The 18,632-nt window shown below is 36.8% G+C and overlaps 1 protein-coding gene across 3 annotated transcripts; it reads left to right on the top strand.

Moving 5' to 3' along the window:
- The first annotated feature begins 768 nt into the window (after nucleotides 1-768).
- Nucleotides 769-5,567, top strand: LOC140883517 (endo-1,4-beta-xylanase 1-like). 3 transcript variants are annotated; one of them, XM_073290027.1, is made up of 8 exons: nucleotides 1,005-1,143; nucleotides 1,308-1,370; nucleotides 2,009-2,376; nucleotides 2,586-2,745; nucleotides 2,937-3,289; nucleotides 3,468-3,645; nucleotides 3,725-4,261; nucleotides 4,348-5,567. In XM_073290027.1, the coding sequence occupies exons 1-8, from the start codon at nucleotides 1,081-1,083 to the stop codon at nucleotides 5,467-5,469; spliced, it is 2,844 nt and encodes a 947-aa protein (XP_073146128.1). In that variant the 5' UTR covers nucleotides 1,005-1,080; the 3' UTR covers nucleotides 5,470-5,567. The 3 variants fall into 3 exon arrangements, with proteins under 3 accessions (XP_073146133.1, XP_073146128.1, XP_073146125.1); XM_073290024.1 differs by having other exon boundaries at nucleotides 2,006-2,376; nucleotides 4,348-5,566; XM_073290032.1 differs by lacking the exon at nucleotides 1,308-1,370 and having other exon boundaries at nucleotides 769-1,143; nucleotides 2,006-2,376.
- Nucleotides 5,568-18,632: the final 13,065 nt, after the last annotated feature.

Raw genomic sequence — 18,632 nt, 5'->3', positions numbered from 1 at the left:
GTTAACCGATTTGTGAACACCCCTTATTTTTACTCATTAATAATTATTTATTCAAATATAATATATTTTAAAAATATTAATAAATATATAATAAAATGATATTTTTCTATCTGTATAAAATAATTGTCCAATTTTTTTTGAAAAAAAATTGGTATAAAAATTATATATTAATAAAACAACACACAATAAATAAATCATGTACACAAAATAAATTTAATAACAATAAAAATATAATAACATAAATATTTATTTATTCATATTTAAATTCGAGCACATGTAAGAAAATATAAATTTACAAATTGTTAAATGAAGATATTTTATGTCATTAGAATCACGTAAATCAAGATATGAGTGAGATTTTTTGCTATGAGATTTACTTTTAATGATCTAAATTTTTGCTGTTAAACATTTTTTTGAACTCCCAACATAACAATTATTTTACTGTTAAACATTTTTTTGAACTCCCAACATAACAATTATACCAGATTTTGAACATAACAATTATACCAGATTTCGAAATACTAAAATGATAATTTTGTTTGATACAATAGTTTAAAAACAAGATCAACAAATTTTGGTTACATATATTTGTTTTTATTATATTTTATCAATATATTACAATATTTGTTTTTAAATATTTATCATGATATAATCAATCAAATCAAACAAATTACATATTTAATTATTTATTGATCGAACAAGCTTCACATTGAAGCGTTGAAGACTACTTGAAGAAGACTACTTGAAGCTAATAGTAAACACCAAGAAAGGTATAATCAATTGATCAAAGCAAACTAACCTGTCAAAATCTCTTATTTCAAAGTCAAGCGTACAATCAAACCTCAATCTGCAATCCGAAGCATCGATAACCATCCCCACTAACTTATCTTCGAATGGCAAGTTTGATTCTTGGGATTTAGATTTTGTTACTTTAATCCCACAAAGGAACCAGATTATGGCCATATTTTGTTGGGATTGCAGACACAGCAAATGTCATCAGGAAGGCAGCATTTTGATTGGTGGGTTTCTATGGTCCCGTGCTTGCCTTAAACTTCACTTGAAAATTCACGTAGGTATATAATGGGCAAGTTCTTGAATTGCTGCCTCAAGAATCGAGCTTTGAATCGTAGCCCACGATCACAGGTACCTCTGTTGTCTCAATGATTTGTTAAAAGTGTGCTCTTTTAGAAATTTATGGGAAGTACACGAAATTTTTTGAAACCCATTTGAGATTTTTTTGATGTAGACTATTTTCATTGAACCTTTGGTTTTTTTGTTTTTGTTTTTTTTTTTTGCCTTCTCTTTAGGGATCGAGAGACCATATGGAGATGCCATCCACTAGCAATGCCAATAATAACTTTAAGTCCGAGGTAAAAGAAGGTGTTTTTTTTTTTAAATACAACTTTTGATGGTTTTTATTTATATTATTGCAACGTTCTTGAACGGATTTAGTTCATCCTTCGTTGGTTCAGTTCCACAAGAAGATTCAATCCTGAGCCATTTACATTTGACTGAGTTGGCCTTATTTGTATAAGTATTTTATTCTCTCTTTCCTTTTTCAATTCGACACATTTCCTTGCTTGTTTTGCTTTGGTGAGATCAGTTTTTGATGGGTGAGGTTGATAGCAACTGGAAAGCTCTGGGATTTTTATGGTCAAATTTCGAAATGATTAATAGGAAATTCCAACTTGTGGAGCATTACAAGTTCTTTTGCTCTGAAATCATAATATTGCGAATATGGTGTTTGATGAGGGTCATGAGCCAGTTGATTCATTTTGAAGCCTACAAGTTGTCCTCAAGTTAGAAAATGATGGAGCTTTCTTGTTTGAAATGGCGTGACGTGATAATTTTGATGTTTTACTTTTGTCATTGCATTGCAGCTTCATCACAATTTTTTGTTTATCAAACGCTGAATTTATATAACTATTTGTTTCGTTCACTTAACAAATTGCTATTACTGTAAACGAACTTGTCTCACTTTCATGAAACAAATTTGAATTTCCAGCAGGATTCGGACGAGGGATTGAAGGATCCAATCAGCACACCTGCAACCAATATCATACAAAACCATGACTTTTCTGGAGGACTTCATTTATGGCATCCTAATTGCTGCAATGCCTTTGTTGTTTCGTCAGAATCCGGTTACCCTGAAGGATTATCAACTAAGTTAAGCGGCACTTTTGCCGTTGTCACAAACCGAAGAGAATGCTGGCAAGGCTTGGAGCAAGACATCACCAGCAGAGTTTCTGCAGGATCTAACTACACGGTTTGTGCTTGGGTTGGAATATCAGGGGCTGTTCAAGGTGTTGCTGATGTGTCGGCCACTCTGAAGCTAGAAAATCAGGATTCCTCAGTTAGTTATTCGTTTATTGGAAGGTATATTTTTTCTCTTTTTGGATGTATTCTTGCCTGAGGAAGCTATTCCCAATTTGCATCCACATAGTGAACCCTGGAAACGTGTTCAATTTCACGTATATGTAGTTTTCTTTAATTTTTCAAGATATAATGTTTGCCCCCAGTTTCCCACTCTTTTAGTGCATTATTAGTGTAGTTTTATCTACTGGTTCCACCTCTGACCTTTGCAGAACTTCTGCTTCAACTGAACGATGGGAGAAGGTCGAAGGTACATTTTATCTGTCAATAATTCCTCAAAGGGTTACATTTTACTTGGAAGGGCCTTCGTCTGGCATTGACATACTCATAAAATCTGTACATGTCTCCAGCCCCAGTTTCAATCAATGTGAGGTATGTTTGTGCCGAAAGTAACACATCCTCATGCTGCTTTGTTGCTATTTGTTTGTGAAAACTGAAAAGGTGTCAGGGAAAATAAGCATCATTCTTGCAGTTGGAAATTGAGAAGTATAATAAAGAATATGTTTGTAACCTTTCGTTGGTTGTATATTTTTGACGTGGTCTTGTTTGTTTGCATCACATAGAGTCAAAACACTGGATCTTTGTCAGACGGTGATGAGAACATCATGCAAAACCCGACATTTGATGATGGACTGAATAATTGGTCTGGACGAGGTTGTAAGATTGTAGTGCATGATTCTATGGCTGATGGGAAAGTTCTTCCCATGTCTGGAAAGTTCTTTGCATCCACGGCAGATCGGACTCAGAACTGGAATGGGATTCAACAAGAGATTACTGGGAGAGTGCAGCAGAAGCTTGCGTATGATGTTTTGGCTACAGTTCGAATATTAGGGAATCACATCACCATTGCAAATATTAGAGCCACATTGTGGGTTCAGGCAGCAAATCTCCCCGAACAGTATATAGGGATTGGCAGGTTAGTTTTATCTTATCTTATTGCATAGTTGAGATGGCTTTCTTTAATTATCATAGAAAATGGTTATGCAGGTGTATTTTGAATGTAATATCATTTATCATGATACTGAACCACCGTCATTGATAATGTGATGCATTCAAGTATACTATATGATTTTATGAATCTATTGTTTATGTAGTGTGCAGGCAACAGACAAAGACTGGGTGCAGCTGCAAGGAAAATTTCTTCTAAACGGTGTTCCCTCACGAGTAATTATATTTTTAGAGGGACCACCTCCTGGCACCGATATCCTCCTCAATAATATAATAGTAAAGCATGCTGCCAAAGCCTCGCCTGCATCTCCACCAGTCATTGAGGTTGTTGAATTAGCCTGAAATATTTACTACAGCTGCTTAATTTTCTTAAACTAAATTTTAATGTATTTTTTTTTTCCAGAATGTTGCTTATGGGATCAATATTATTGTGAACAGCAGCCTTAGTGACAGCACCAACGGATGGTTTCCCCTTGGAAATTGCACACTTAGTGTTGGAAATGGTTCGCCACATATTCTCCCTCCCATGGCTAGAGATTCCCTTGGAGCCAATGAGCCTTTAAGTGGTCGTTACATTCTTGTAACCAACCGTACTCAAACATGGATGGGCCCGGCTCAGATGATAACAGATAAACTTAAACTATACGTGACCTATCAAGTGTCGGCTTGGATTCGAATGGGCGCTGGGGTAACTGGACCACAGAATGTTAACGTTGCTCTTGGTGTGGACAGTCAATGGGTAAATGGTGGCCAAGTCGAGATTAGTGATGATAGATGGCATGAAATTGGTGGATCTTTTAGAATTGAGAAGCGACCAGACAAAGTAATGGTTTATGTCCAAGGTCCTGATGCTGGTATCGATTTGATGGTGGCCGGACTTCAAATCTTTCCTGTTGATAGACACATGAGATTTAAACATTTGAAAATACTAACTGACAAGGTAAGTGGTGAATGCCTGGTTCCCAGTGCTCATTTATCTTACGCAGAGTAAGTTTTGCTTTACTAAAGACATGTTTTATAATGCAGATACGCAAGCGTGATGTTACCTTAAAGTTTATTGCATCTGAGTCTAGCTCTCTGGTTGGTGCCTTTGTGAAAATTAGACAGACACAAAACAGTTTCCCCATTGGATCATGTATGGAGAGATCAAACATCGAAAACGAAGAATTTGTGGATTTCTTTTCCAAAAACTTTAATTGGGCCGTCTTTGGAAATGAGTTGAAGTGGTACTGGACCGAACCGCAGAGAGGAAACTTGAACTACAAAGATGCTGATGATATGCTAAACTTTTGTTCAAGCCGGAACATTCAACTTCGTGGACACTGCATCTTTTGGGAAGTCGAGGATGCAGTTCAATCGTGGATACGTTCTTTGAGCAAAGACGATATGATGTCAGCGGTTCAAAACCGTCTAACCAGTCTTCTGAACCGATACAAGGGTAAATTCAAGCACTATGATGTGAACAATGAGATGCTGCATGGTTCCTTCTTCCAAGATCATTTAGGAAAAGATATCAGAGCCAACATGTTCAAGATTGCAAATCAACTCGATCCCTCTGCCACCCTCTTTGTTAACGACTACCACATCGAAGATGGCTGTGATACACGATCATCCCCAGAGAAATACATTCAACACATTCTTGACCTTCAAGAACAAGGAGCGCCTGTTGGAGGAATAGGCCTACAGGGGCACATAGAGAATCCAATCGGTTCCATCGTCTGTTCCGCACTCGATAAGTTGGGTATTCTCGGCCTTCCAATCTGGTTCACAGAAGTTGACATCTCTTCAGACAACGAGTATGTTAGAGCTGATGACTTGGAAGTCATGCTTCGAGAGGCGTATGCTCACGCTGCAGTTGAGGGCGTGATGTTTTGGGGATTCTGGGAGTTGTTTATGAGCCGTACCAATGGTCACTTGGTGAACGCGGAAGGGGACGTTAATGAAGCTGGTAAAAGGTATCTTGCACTTAAGCAGGAATGGCTGACTCGTGCTCATGGGCATGTAAATGAACAAGGTGAATTCGAGTTCAGAGGATTTCATGGTTCATATGAAGTCGAGGTGGTTTCAGTTTCTCGGAAGAAACTGGCATCTAAAACATTTGTGGTTGATCAAGGTCTTGATCCAGTTGTAATATCCGTAAATTTATAGTTGTCCATGACTTGTGCTTCACACTGACTGAATAAAGGGATTATTAAACTTGTCTGTCCAAATAGATAATGATGATTATATAAATGAAACAATGACTTGTGGAAATATGATGGTGATTATACAATGGCTGTCACGCCCCGATTCCGGGGTCGGGTGACATCGTCATTGCTTTCAAATAAAATTCGAAAACAACCATACTCTTAATACAGTATATGCAAACCAGTCTTTTTTCATAAATAAAAGCTCCAAAAAAATTGTCTTTACAACTCGTTAACCCAAAAACTAATACATAATTGCCGAAGCGACTAAAAGACTTAAATATCAAAATATTAAATGCAACAATCCCAAAAAAAATAACAAAATTAAATCCTAAAGTTCTTTCTTTCACCAACCCCAAAACTGGTCTTGTTCTCGATCCTCTAATTCTTCTTCTGTATTATCTGGGAGGAAAAAGGTAAGGAGTGAGTGTTTTGGGAAACACTCAGCAAGTGGGGGCCGATCGATCTCATACTTGGATTTCAAGCATGTCATATTTCAAAACATATCATCTCATAACATGTCTCGTCATAACATAACATAAACATCATCATCATAACAAAATCAACATGATTTACATATTTTGGCCAGACACTGAAATTCTTCTCATTAATCGTGGCTAACTGATCAGTCCCCTATATGTAATCCCTCTAAGGCGTGAGCATTTGTCGGTTATTCTTACCCACCGCATCAGGGCCATAACATAGCATAGTTCGAAAATTCTCTTTCTACTCTTAATTTGAGTCATAACAGTGCCAAAATATACTTATAACAAATCTTATCAAGAATAAGAATTACATAGCAAAATTCGAAAGAATATCATGAACGATCGAAATTTTAAATCATACATAATATTTTAAAAACATAAGCCCACTTACCGTAGATGTGTACAGAAATCAATAACCTTGCAAAGCCTGGACCGAAACTTATGAAGCAAAACTCTCGAAATTCAGATTCTACTTTTCGAAAATTGGCAGATTGTTGGATTGACCTTCATACACTATCACTTCACGATTCCCAATACAAATCCACGTGTAATGAAGAAAGGTAAGACTCAAAATAAAATCCTTGACTTTCAAACTATATAGGTAAAGGGGAACAAAATATTGACTCAAGGTGGCAGCTTTTACTCTCGAAAATAAGGAAAGAAGATGGGTAGATTTCTAAGCAAATTTTCAGCCTTGCTTCGAAAACATGGAGAGAAAAATAGCAGATTTTTGAACGTAAAAATTATGAAACTTGAGTCTTGAAAGAGTGGGTGCCCGGTTAGCCAACTTGTGGCTAAGGACTTTTATGACTCTATGTATAAACAATCTTTGTTTAATATAATTTACATTCATTAATGTCATTTTCTTTATCTTTCTTCATATTGTAATATTGTGATATACTATTGTTGTTTTGATAAAGACCTTGAATATACTATAGTGTAAGTAAGATGAGATAGTGAATAAAAAGAGATCACTATTATGAAACACATCTTATAGTCACTGTATATTCTAAACAGTTCCTAGTCAATTGAGCCGTCCGCTAATAAGGATAAGGATCGCTCGAGATTGAGACTAGCATTTGTGATGCCAAGTACCACGTTTCATTGGTAATGAATATGGAGATGTTCAAAGCATGCAAATGGATATTCATATGATGAATGATCGAACTACCATATTCGGACTTTCCAAGTGGTTATTATTATTTGAGTGGATAAGTCCGCGGTTTTGGTTGTACACCATTAGTCCTTACTACTTGAAACATCATTGAGACTCTATATGCTAGTACTGTACTTTGACTCGTTTATCGACTCTATGGGGTCATCAGGTGTCGGGATTGGGTATAGTTACGACACATATAGGAGTCGATGCTTTGTTGTTAAGGATTCACCACACGCTTGCGAGTGTGGATATCCTATGCGATCTGAGGATATATTAGTGTGACAAATCTCTGGCCAGAGTACTCAATGTGATTTAGGTTACTTGGTTTCCTAGTAGCACATGCGATGTCACTATTTGATCTTCAAGATGCATTGCATAGTTATCGAATCTCGAACGACTCTCGATGTACCAATGGTTGTTGATTCGATCGGGATATATGGATGAAGGGACCGTACTGTACGCTAACCAAAACCTACTGGTTCTTGCAGGCACTATCAGTGATACCTAGGGAATCATGGGGCGATGTTGCTAGGCGCTCTTACCATGATTCGATGGGTAAGTCGGAAATCGTTGTTCCGAGTCACAAGGAGTTGTGAGCCCACAGCTAGCTGTATCCCTGAACCATTTAGGGTCACACAAGTAATGGATTACTAAACCCCGTTGAGATAGTTAAATTTAAAAAGTTAAATTTAATGAAAGAGAAGTTGGACTTCTTAACTAAAGGGAGTGGAATTTCCTAAAATGACATAGGGATGGACATTTTTGGAAATCACTGAATTCGGATTCAGAAAAATTATCTTGACTTTAAAAAGTGCAGAAATGGTTTCGTACACATTGGTGAAATTGGTTTATCAATCGGAGTCATGATGAATTTTATATTAATTTCTATAATAACGGGCTTGGTTTGTTGGGCTTAAGTTATGGATTATGGGCCCTAAGGAGTTAGAGTCCTAATAGAGATATAACTTAATCCAGTCTAGAAATTATATATATATATATATATATATATATATGTGTGTAAGTTTCGAAAATGACACAATAATTCTCTCTTGGAATTTTCGAAAATCACACTAAATATTCTAAGGGGTTTTTCGAAATCCTCTACTCTTTTTTGAGAAAATTCAGTCTGTGATTTTTCTGAAAAGTCACTTTCTGAATTGACAGATCAAATCTGTTTATTCTCTACGATAAATATCTGATTGATTTCTAGTGCAATCAATCAGAGGGTTTCTGTTTTCCATTCGTGGACCTAATTTCGGAGATTGATCGAGCAAGTCATTGGTTCCAGAGATTTACAAGAAGAGCAGATTAAATTCTGTTGGAGTCCATAATCAAGCCATTGCTTGAATATATACTACAAGAAAAAAGCTCAACAACAACGGTTAAAAACTGTTGTTGTAGGTAGTTTAAAACTGTTGTTAAAGGCTGTGTTGTTAAAGGGGTGTCCAAAGACAACAGTTAAAAACTGTTGTCTTTGAGGCAAAGACAACGGTTTTACAACAGTGAAAAACCGTTGTCTTTTCCTTCAAAGACAACGGTTTTTAACTGTTGTTTTATAGCGTGTCTTTATAATAATAGGACATTCAACAACAGTTTTAAACTACATACGACAACGGTTAAAAACCGTTGTCCTTTTTCAAATAAAAAACCAAAAAAAATTAAAATTTAATATACAAATATTCAATATTATAAATCAATCCAAATTTAAAATTTCGAAAATAAAATTTAATATACAATTTTTTAGTATTACAAATCACTCGAATTCGAATCGTAATTCAATACACACTAGAAAATAGAACTATGAACTAATCTTAATAAACTTGGAACCCTCTTTTCAGCATAGATTAGCATCCATCTTGAGCTAGCTAATACTGATTTCACAACTGCACATTCTTGACCTGATATTTTCGTAGACGCAGCAACAATCTCTTTTTTTTTTTAATATGTATATCCAAACTGTAAATTAATTATTCAACCAAAAAAACCTATAAACATAATTCATTTAATAAATCAAATAAAACACTAATTATCAACAAATAGTATTGTATTATGTATATAAAATCTTTTTAAGTAAATGTTAATAATGGATGTCGACTTTCCACTACATAAATAATCAGTATATTAAAATAGGTCTCAAAGATCAAATAAAGAGTTCATTTAAATTTCAACTAAAAACCCATAAATCCTATGAGTTGATGAAAAACAAGGTTGGAACGAGCTAAAATCACCTCAAATCAAAGCTAACACAGGCTGGACAAAAAAGTATTAAACTTAAATAATTTCTTAGACTCATACAAGTTAAACAAATTCATAGTCAATTAAATGTTGGCATTTGGAGTTTTCATCATCTCTCTTTCCACTTCCCTAACTTTTTACACTTCTATGGTTAAGGTTCTAATGTTGCCCGTCGATGTAAGAGTTACTGCACTCACTAAGCTATGCCATTCAACCAAAGTTTAAAAGTTAATTAGCAAGAAAAATACTCGTCTACAATTTTATTTTTAGCTCATTCATGGGATTTTCAAAGCAAGCTTCCACATGTCCTAACAAACAAGAACTAAAGCAGGTGTTGACATCCTTTTGAAGTAATTTCTAAAGCAAACAAATAACCAAAAATTACTTGGATGTCAAATTAAACATATGAAAGTAAATGATCCATACAAATATGTATACTTGATTAACGAGTCTAGCAGTGGAAAAATTAAAATATTAGATCTCTGTTTAGGTCAAGCTATGGCCAGTGAATCAGGCAAGAGAAAAAAAATGATCCAGCCAAAGAAGGACGCAGGGGGTGATAAAAATTAGATATGAACGCCTGGTTTTGACATCTACTTTTTCATTACAGGACAACACAGAATACTTAATATGCTTGTCCATACCTTGAATGAGCTGATTCATCGCAGCAAATCTTTAAGAATTCAACCACACAATTGGGATTCGGGTCAAGAAGGAAAGCCACCTAATCATATAAGCAACAGAATAATTAAAATTATATCGATAATATAAAACAATTAAATACAACAGGAGAAAAATTAAACAGAGTAGTGATTCGAGTCACCATCCCGTGTTTGTCCAGCTCGAACAATTGCTCCATCTTCAATGTCATAGCCCTGCATAAGTGCCAAAAAGAGCGAATAAGATTTAAAATTTGCAAATTATTTCAGAATATATAATTCATCGAATCCAGTTCCAAGAACCGTACTAAAGCTTCCAATATATATCACCATAACATCGGAACACCCAAATATCGAATATAAAACTCTAAAAATCGAAACACCCCATTTCATATAAGCTGAAATTTTGTCCGATAAATGATAATGTGCTCTCTTGTTTTCAATGGTGGATTCAGAGGGCAATCGAATTTTACTCTAGATGGCGTCTTCGAGAGTGGACTCGGTGAGCAATCTACCACCAGCCTCGAACTCGTCCGATGATTGAACCTACAACAATATTCCAATTAATACATCAATATGGTGCAATAAATGCGACAATAACTAATTTAAATCGAGGCCAACAAATCCCATTTTTGGGCAGTACCTATATATACCTAAAAAAAACCGCTTGAAACACGGATAAGAAGCTGAAAATGATCTCAAATATTGTCACTAGAACAAGGTTCAGTTTTGATTATTTTGTCACTAGAGTGAGTCTTCCCTGCGCAAGATGACGGACTAGGTTCAGTGGCTTCATAATTTCTATTTTTTGGTCAATTCCATATGCATCATATGTAAATAAAGTTTAGCAAGATATCACAATCACCAATATGCATATATTAGGAAAAGAATCGACAAATAAAACAGATAATCATATTATGGTGCTGGCATAAAAGAAAAGGAGCAAATAGATCCCACACTATGCTAGTGATCTGAACAATTAGGTGAAATACAAGATTAGGAAGAAAAATCAAACCTTCGTAGTTAATTCCAGCACAAGATCTGTACAAAATGACAAGCAGAAAGTATTATCAAAATGAGCAATAAAACTCAACTCAAATTCCTAAATTTACAACACTAAATGTTTAAATTCAGATACTATTTCAAATGGAAACAGATCATTACAAATCAAGGGCTTATTGTGGAATCTGGTTCATCCATTTTAACTGCGGCTGAGGTGTCTGCTCTGGTGCAGGAAAATTACTCGATGTGGGAGAAAAATTTAGAGATTTAAGGCATACCAATTATCCCAGAAAAGTACAAAATAATATGATATATTTGATCACAATGTTCTCATAAAACGTTCCACATATATAAATCAAGAATCAAAATATATAAATCTAGAAAAAGAAACAATGATTTGAGTAATAATAAATATTTAAGAGATTGAGAGATAGGACGATAGCCATCTTAAACTAAGCATTAACAGAAAAAAAAACATCCAATCAAGAATTCAAACAAACAAAAATAAACAAATTGTAAAAAGTACCTTTACTTCCATCTGAAACTGGAGTGGAAGCCAAATCAGATAGAGATTCAGACAATCCAGTGGAAATACTGTTGGTAAAACGGTGTTCAGATCAATCAGGATTGATACCTGGTGCAGCGGAAGTTTAAAAATTTTATATGGAACGATTCCATAATGGATATCAAAACTTTACGATTAAATTGTGCGTGTAAAAATTAAATAACAATTATAAATTTTTACCTCCAATCTCGAATCGAGATTATGGACACCAACAGATTACTCTGCTCTTGTTGTATATCCCAGGAACTGATGGACGAACAATTCTTCAATCAGGTCCACGAACAGAGATTTAATCCCTCTGATAGATTGCACTAGAAAATCTATAAGAAGTTTCTACGAAGAGAATTAACGAATTTGATCCGTTAAACCAGACTGTAAATTCAAAATTCACAGGCTGGATTTTCCCGAGCAGAGAGGGAGAGGGGGGCGGCCACTTATTAAAAACACTGCTAGGGTTTTTCGAAAATTGTGAGCCTCTGTTGTGTAATTTCTGTACTGCAATAACTTATTTATAATGTGGGCTGCTAACAGCTTAGGGCCCATTAGTCATAAGTTCAAGCCTGACAAACAAAGCCCGCATGTTCAGAAATTAATATAAAATTCATCGAGACTCAGATTGATAAACCAATTTCACCAATGTTCACAGAAACCATTTCTGCATCTTTTAGAGTCAAGATAAATTTTCTGAATCCGTATTCAGTGATTTCCAAAAATGCCCATCCCTATGTCATTTTAGGAAATCTTACTCCTCTACTCTTAAATAAGAAGTCCCACTTCTTTGTTCATTAAATTTAACTCTTTAAATTTAACTATCTCAACGGGGATTAAAAATCCATTACTCTGTGTGACCCTCAATGGTTCAGGGATACAGCTAGCCGTGGGCTCACAACTCCTTGTGACTCGGAACAACAATTTCCGACTTGCCCATCGAATCATGGTAAGAGCGCCTAGCAACATCGCCCCATGATTCCCTAGGTATCACTGATAGTGCCTGCAAGAACCAATAGATTTTGGTTAGCGTACAGTACGGTCCCTTCATCCATATATCCCGATCGAATCAACAACCATTGGTAAATCGAGAGTCGTTCGAGATTCGATAACTATGCAATACATCTTGAAGATCAAATAGTGACATCGCATGTGCTACTAAGAAACCATTTCTTAAAACACATCATGTACTCTGGCCAGAGATTCGTCACACTAATATCTCCTCAGATTGCATAGGATATCCACACTCGCAAGTATGTGGTGAATCCTTGACAACAAAGCATCGACTTCTATATGTGTCGTAACTGTACCCAATCCCGACACATGATGACCTCAATAGAGTCGGTAAACGAGTCAAAGCACAGTACTAGCATATAGAGTCTCAATGATGTTTCAAGTAGTAAGGACTAATGGTGTACAACCAAAACCGCGGACTTTATCCACTCGATAAGTGATAACCACTTGGAAAGTCCGGATAGGGTAGTTCGATCATTCATCGTATGAATATCCATTTGCATGCTTTGAACATCTCTATGTTCCATACCAATGAAACGTGGTACTCGGCATCGCAAATGCTAGTCTCAATCTCGAGCGATCCTTATCCTTATTAACGGATGACTCAATCGACTAGGAACTGTTTAGAATATACAGTGACTATAAGATGTGTTTCATGATAGTCATCCCCATGTACTACCACATCTTACATACACTATAGTATATTCAAGGTCTTTATCAAAACAACAATAGTATATCACAATATAACAATATGAAGAAAGATAAAGTCATTGCCATTAATAAAAGTGTAAATTATATTAAACAAAAGATTGTTTATACAAAGAGTCATCAAAGCCCTTAGCCACAAGTTGGCTCACCGGGCACCCACTCTTTCAATCTCCCACTTGCCCTAAAGCCAACTAGTCATACTACGTAGACCCATTGCTTCGCGATGTTTGTCAAATAATGGTCCTGGCAAGGGCTTAGTAAGTGGATCAGCGATATTGTCTGCAGAGGCCACTCTCTCGACAGTGATGTCTCCTCTTTCCACGATCTCCCGGATGATGTGGTATTTCCTCAGTACGTGTTTGGATCTTTGATGAGACCTTGGTTCCTTTGCCTGAGCAACGGCACCCGTGTTGTCACAGTACACCGGGACTGGACCAACAATTTCAGGAATGACGCCCAACTCTTGGACGAAATTCCTCATCCAAACGGCCTCTTTAGCAGCAGCTGATGCTGCAATGTATTCTGCCTCAGTGGTGGAATTCGCTGTGGTGTCCTGCTTGGAACTCTTCCAAGAGACAGCACCGCCATTGAGCATGAACACAAATCCAGAGGTTGACTTCGAGTCATCCACGTCACTTTGGAAGCTAGAGTCGGTATAGCCTTCCAATTTCAGTTCTCTTCCTCCATATACCATGAACATATTCTTAGTCCTTTGTAAGTACTTAAGAATGTCCTTCACGGCTTTCCAATGCATTTGACCGGGATTAGCTTGATATCTGCTCGTGACACTCAGAGCAAATGCTACATCCGGTCTGGTAGATATCATCCCATACATGATACTACCTATGGCTGACGCATATGGTACATGTGTCATTTTCTCTATCTCTTCATCAGTCTTGGGACACATAGACTTGGATAGAGAAACTCCATGACACATAGGTAGATGTCCTCTCTTGGACCCATCCATTGAAAACCGTTTCAATATGGTGTCGATGTAGGTTGCTTGAGTGAGTCCTATCATTCTCTTAGATCTATCTCTATAGATCTGTATCCCTAGAATATAGGATGCCTCACCCAAATCCTTCATCGAGAATCTACCTGATAATCATATCTTTGTTGACTGCAACATCCCTACATCATTCCCAATGAGTAGGATGTCATCAACATAAAGTACTAAGAATGTCACAGCATCCTTAACTACTTTCTTGTACACACACGGTTCCTCCGGGTTCTTGATGAAACCAAAATCCTTTATTGTTTCATCAAATTTCTGGTTCCAATTTCTTGATGCTTGTTTGAGACCATAGATCGATCTCTGAAGCTTGCATACCTTATGCTCGCTTCCCATGGATGTGTACCCCTCAGGCTGCGTCATATAGATCTCTTCCTTAATGTTTCCATTAAGAAATGCAGTCTTCACATCCATTTGCCATATCTCATAGTCATACCAAGCAGCTATGACAATAAGGATTCTTATGGACTTGAACATTGCAACTGGTGAAAAGGTTTCATCATAGTCAACTCCTTGTCTTTGAGTATAACCTTTCGCCACCAATCGTGCCTTGTAGGTCAATACCTTACCATCAGGCCCAAGCTTTCTCTTGTAGATCTATTTACACCCTATTGGAACAATTCCATCGGGAGGATCTACTAAAGACCAAACTTGGTTTGTATGCATCGAATCTATTTCCGACTGCATAGCTTCAAGCCATAAATTTGAATCCGCATCAGAAATTGCTTCCTTGAAGTTCCTTGGATCACATCCAACGTCGGGTTCATCTTGATCCCCTTCAAGAAGAAGACCATATCGAATAGGAGGTCTAGAAGTCCTCTCGGATCTTCTAGGTATAGGCGTGTCCATCATTGGTTCCTGAGGTGTAGGATCATTATTTTGTATTTCGGGTTCTTCTCGAATTTCTTCGAGTTCCATCGTCTTGCCTTTCTTATCCAATAAGAACTCCTTCTCTAAGAAGGTGGCATTCCTTGAAACAAACACTTTTGTTTCAGTAGGATGATAGAAATAATATCCGATTGAATTCTTCGGATACCCTACAAAATAACATAAGGTGGATCGACTATCCAACTTATCTCCCACTGTCTGCTTCACGTAAGCAGGACATCCCCAAATCCTCAAGTACGAATACTTAGGAGCTTTGCCATTCCATAACTCGTATGGTGTTTTCCACTGCTTTAGTGTGGACGTTGTTCAACAACAATACCGTCGTTTCAAGCGCATAGCCCCAAAACGAAGGTGGAAGCTCAGTGAAGCTCATCATGGATCGAACCATGTCCAACAAAGTTCGATTACGACGCTCCGATACACCATTCAGCTGAGGTGTCATAGGAGGAGTCCACTGAGAGAGAATCCCATTCTCTTTCAGATAGTCCAAAAACTCGGTACTTAAGTATTCTCCACCTCGATCCGATCGAAGTGCTTTAATACTTTTACCTAGCTTGTTTTCTACTTCAGCCTTGAATTCTTTGAACTGTTCAAATGCTTCAGACTTATATTTCATTAAATATAAATACCCATACCTTGAATAATCATCAGTAAAGGTAATGAAGTAGGTGTGGCCAAATTTAGTACCAATTCTAAATGGACCACAAACATCTGTATGGATCAAATCCAACAGATTTTGACTACGCTCAGGTTTCCCCTTAAAAGGAGATTTAGTCATTTTTCCTTTCAGGCAGGACTCACAAGTAGGTAGAGAGTTAATATCAGACATATCAAACATGCCCTCTCCCACTAGCTTGTTCATCCTCCTTGAGGAAATATGACCTAGCCTAGCATGCCAAAGGTTTGCCGGGTTTTGACTATCGATTTTCCTTTTGTTTGTTGTTACCGGTTTATCAACATAATTTATTGGAACGTCTTTTAATTTTAAGTTATATAGATCGTTTTCAAGTTGTCCATTTCCAATCAAACATTCATTCTTGTAAATATTGCAAATCTCATTCACAAAATTGCAAGAAAAACCATCTCTATCAAGCATAGAAACAGAAATAATGTTTTTAATCAAATCTGGAACAAATAAAACATCTCTCAAAAGTAACTTAAAATCGTTCTGCAAAATTAAATAAACATCTCCCACAGCTTTAGCTTCAACTCTAGAACCATTTCCGAGCCTCAGCTGGGTCTCACCCATTCTAAGCTTGCGACTTCTTGTCATCACCTACAAATCATTGCAAATGTGAGATCCACATCCGGTATCCAATACCCAAGAAGTAGTATTAAGTCAAACATTTATTTCAATATAGAACATACCCTTCGCAGTTCGCAACTGCTCTAGATATTCCTTGCAGTTACGTTTCCAATGACCGGGTTTCTTGCAGTAATGGCAAACATCCTTGGACTTTTCCATGTTTGAAGCCTTTGTCTTGTACTTCTTCTCGGGTTCGGTTTTCTTGGGTGGGGCAGAACGTTTCTTACCCTTTGTACTTGGCCCCTTCTTATCAGAAGAAGAGGAGCCCACCAAGAAAGCCGGTTTATCCTTCTTTAAAGTGGATTCATATGTTACAAGCATATTGACCATCTCTTCAAGGGAGGGCTCTATCTTGTTCATATTGAAACTCACCACAAATCTGTCAAACGAAGAAGGAAGAGAGAGTAGTAATAAGTCCACGTTGAGTTCATGATCCAACACCAAATCAAGCGTTACCAACTTCTGTATGAGCCAAATCACTCGTACCCCATGATCACGGACCGAAGTCCCTTCACGCATGCGACACGTCATTAGCTCTTTTACAGTAGCGAACCTTTCAGCTCTCGATTGAGCCCCAAAATGTTCTTTGAGTTGTACGTGAATGTCAGCAGCATTCACGGTGTCCTCAAATCGCCTCTGGAGTTCATCAGACATTGAGGCTTGCATATAGCATTTGGCCTTGATATCATGGTCCCACCATGTATCAAGTTTGGCCAACTCTTCCGAACTTATGTCAGCTGGTGCTTCCTTCGGAGGAGATTTTTCTAACACGTAGAGCATCTTCTCCGAGGTCAAGACAATCTTCAACTTACGGAACCATTCCGTATAGTTTGCGCCAGTCAGTTAATTTTGTTCGAGAATATAGAATAGTGGATTGCGCGAATTCATCTTTATGAAATACTGAAAAGAAACAGACAATTATCAGTGATTGTTTAATTAATTTACTAAGACATAAAATAGGCGAAATTTATTTTATGAATCTCACTCCCACTATTTTAACGATTTCACTACCCTCTAGTGAAAACGGGAAACTGTTTTCCTTAGTGGGAACATGGAGTCCAATTGACAAACTATGGTCCCAAATAATATAAGCCAACAATAATTTTCAAAAGGTAGAGCCCAATTGCTTCCAAAGTAACCTCCACGTTTTTACCTCATGTCCAATAAGGGCCCAATAATATGACGCCGTTTATTGTGACATGTCAAGATAACCCATCAATATTAAGTTGTGATGGATGGTCGCCATGTGGATCCCCCAATAATATGAGCCGATCCCATGGGAGTTCCACCCAACTTACAACATGTGTCCATCCAATGTACAGCTTTCCGACGAACGGGCCCCCCCAATAATATGAGCCGGACCGTATCCGCGGGTAGCATCTCATACATTGATCGTTGATGGAAGGTAGGAACATTTAAACAATATTTAAATTTTCTTTATTTATCTTGATATCAATTTTAAATCATATTTAAAATGAGGGATTTTAATTTTGAAAATTTGTCTCATCTTTTTAAAATTTGTATGCTTGCGGGATTCATACAATTTTGTCTAAAACATGCATACAACAATAATATCATATATTATATAGGATGATCGATTCCATTTCTAATCGACCCGTGGTTGCCAATCACGAGTCTAAGTCCAATCCTAGGTAATATGCAGGTATGCAATGCAATCCTATTACATTGAGCTTCCAATTTGCATTTCTTCAGTCTTTATTGTCTGCTGGGCCCACCTCCGTCTTCAAATCTTCATCTCCCACTAAGTCTAATGTATTTACAATAAATAACCATGACAAGTAGGGGATACATTTTAAGGGGTGGAAACGGGCCATAAACCAGGCCCACTTTTATTACATATGACAATTCATATTGGGCCATAAACCAGGCCCATTAATAAATCCAAAAACAATAAAAACAAATGTAAATTCCTAACATACATCTACAAAATTGGTCATGGCAATCGATCATCCTTATCCAATAATATTTAATTCAAAATTAATTTATTGGATAACATGCAATGGCAATTTAAATTAAAAGGATAAAATCATATTCCATATATAAAATCTTATTTTACATACAAAATCATATTTTATCTTTTTAT

This window comes from Henckelia pumila, chromosome 1 (assembly GCF_033568475.1).
Source record: "Henckelia pumila isolate YLH828 chromosome 1, ASM3356847v2, whole genome shotgun sequence".
In the NCBI taxonomy this organism is placed as follows: Eukaryota; Viridiplantae; Streptophyta; class Magnoliopsida; order Lamiales; family Gesneriaceae; genus Henckelia; species Henckelia pumila.
Note: the sequence above shows the minus strand (reverse complement) of the source record. Positions and strands in the feature narration are given on the sequence as shown.

Excerpts from the sequence above, each read along its gene's own strand:
- LOC140883517 (XM_073290024.1), top strand. The coding sequence starts at position 1,081 with ATGGGCAAGTTCTTGAATTGCTGCCTCAAGAATCGAGCTTTGAATCGT. Across the intron at positions 2,377-2,585 it reads AGTTATTCGTTTATTGGAAG|AACTTCTGCTTCAACTGAAC; the intron begins GTATATTTTTTC and ends TGACCTTTGCAG. Across the intron at positions 2,746-2,936 it reads CCAGTTTCAATCAATGTGAG|AGTCAAAACACTGGATCTTT; the intron begins GTATGTTTGTGC and ends TGCATCACATAG.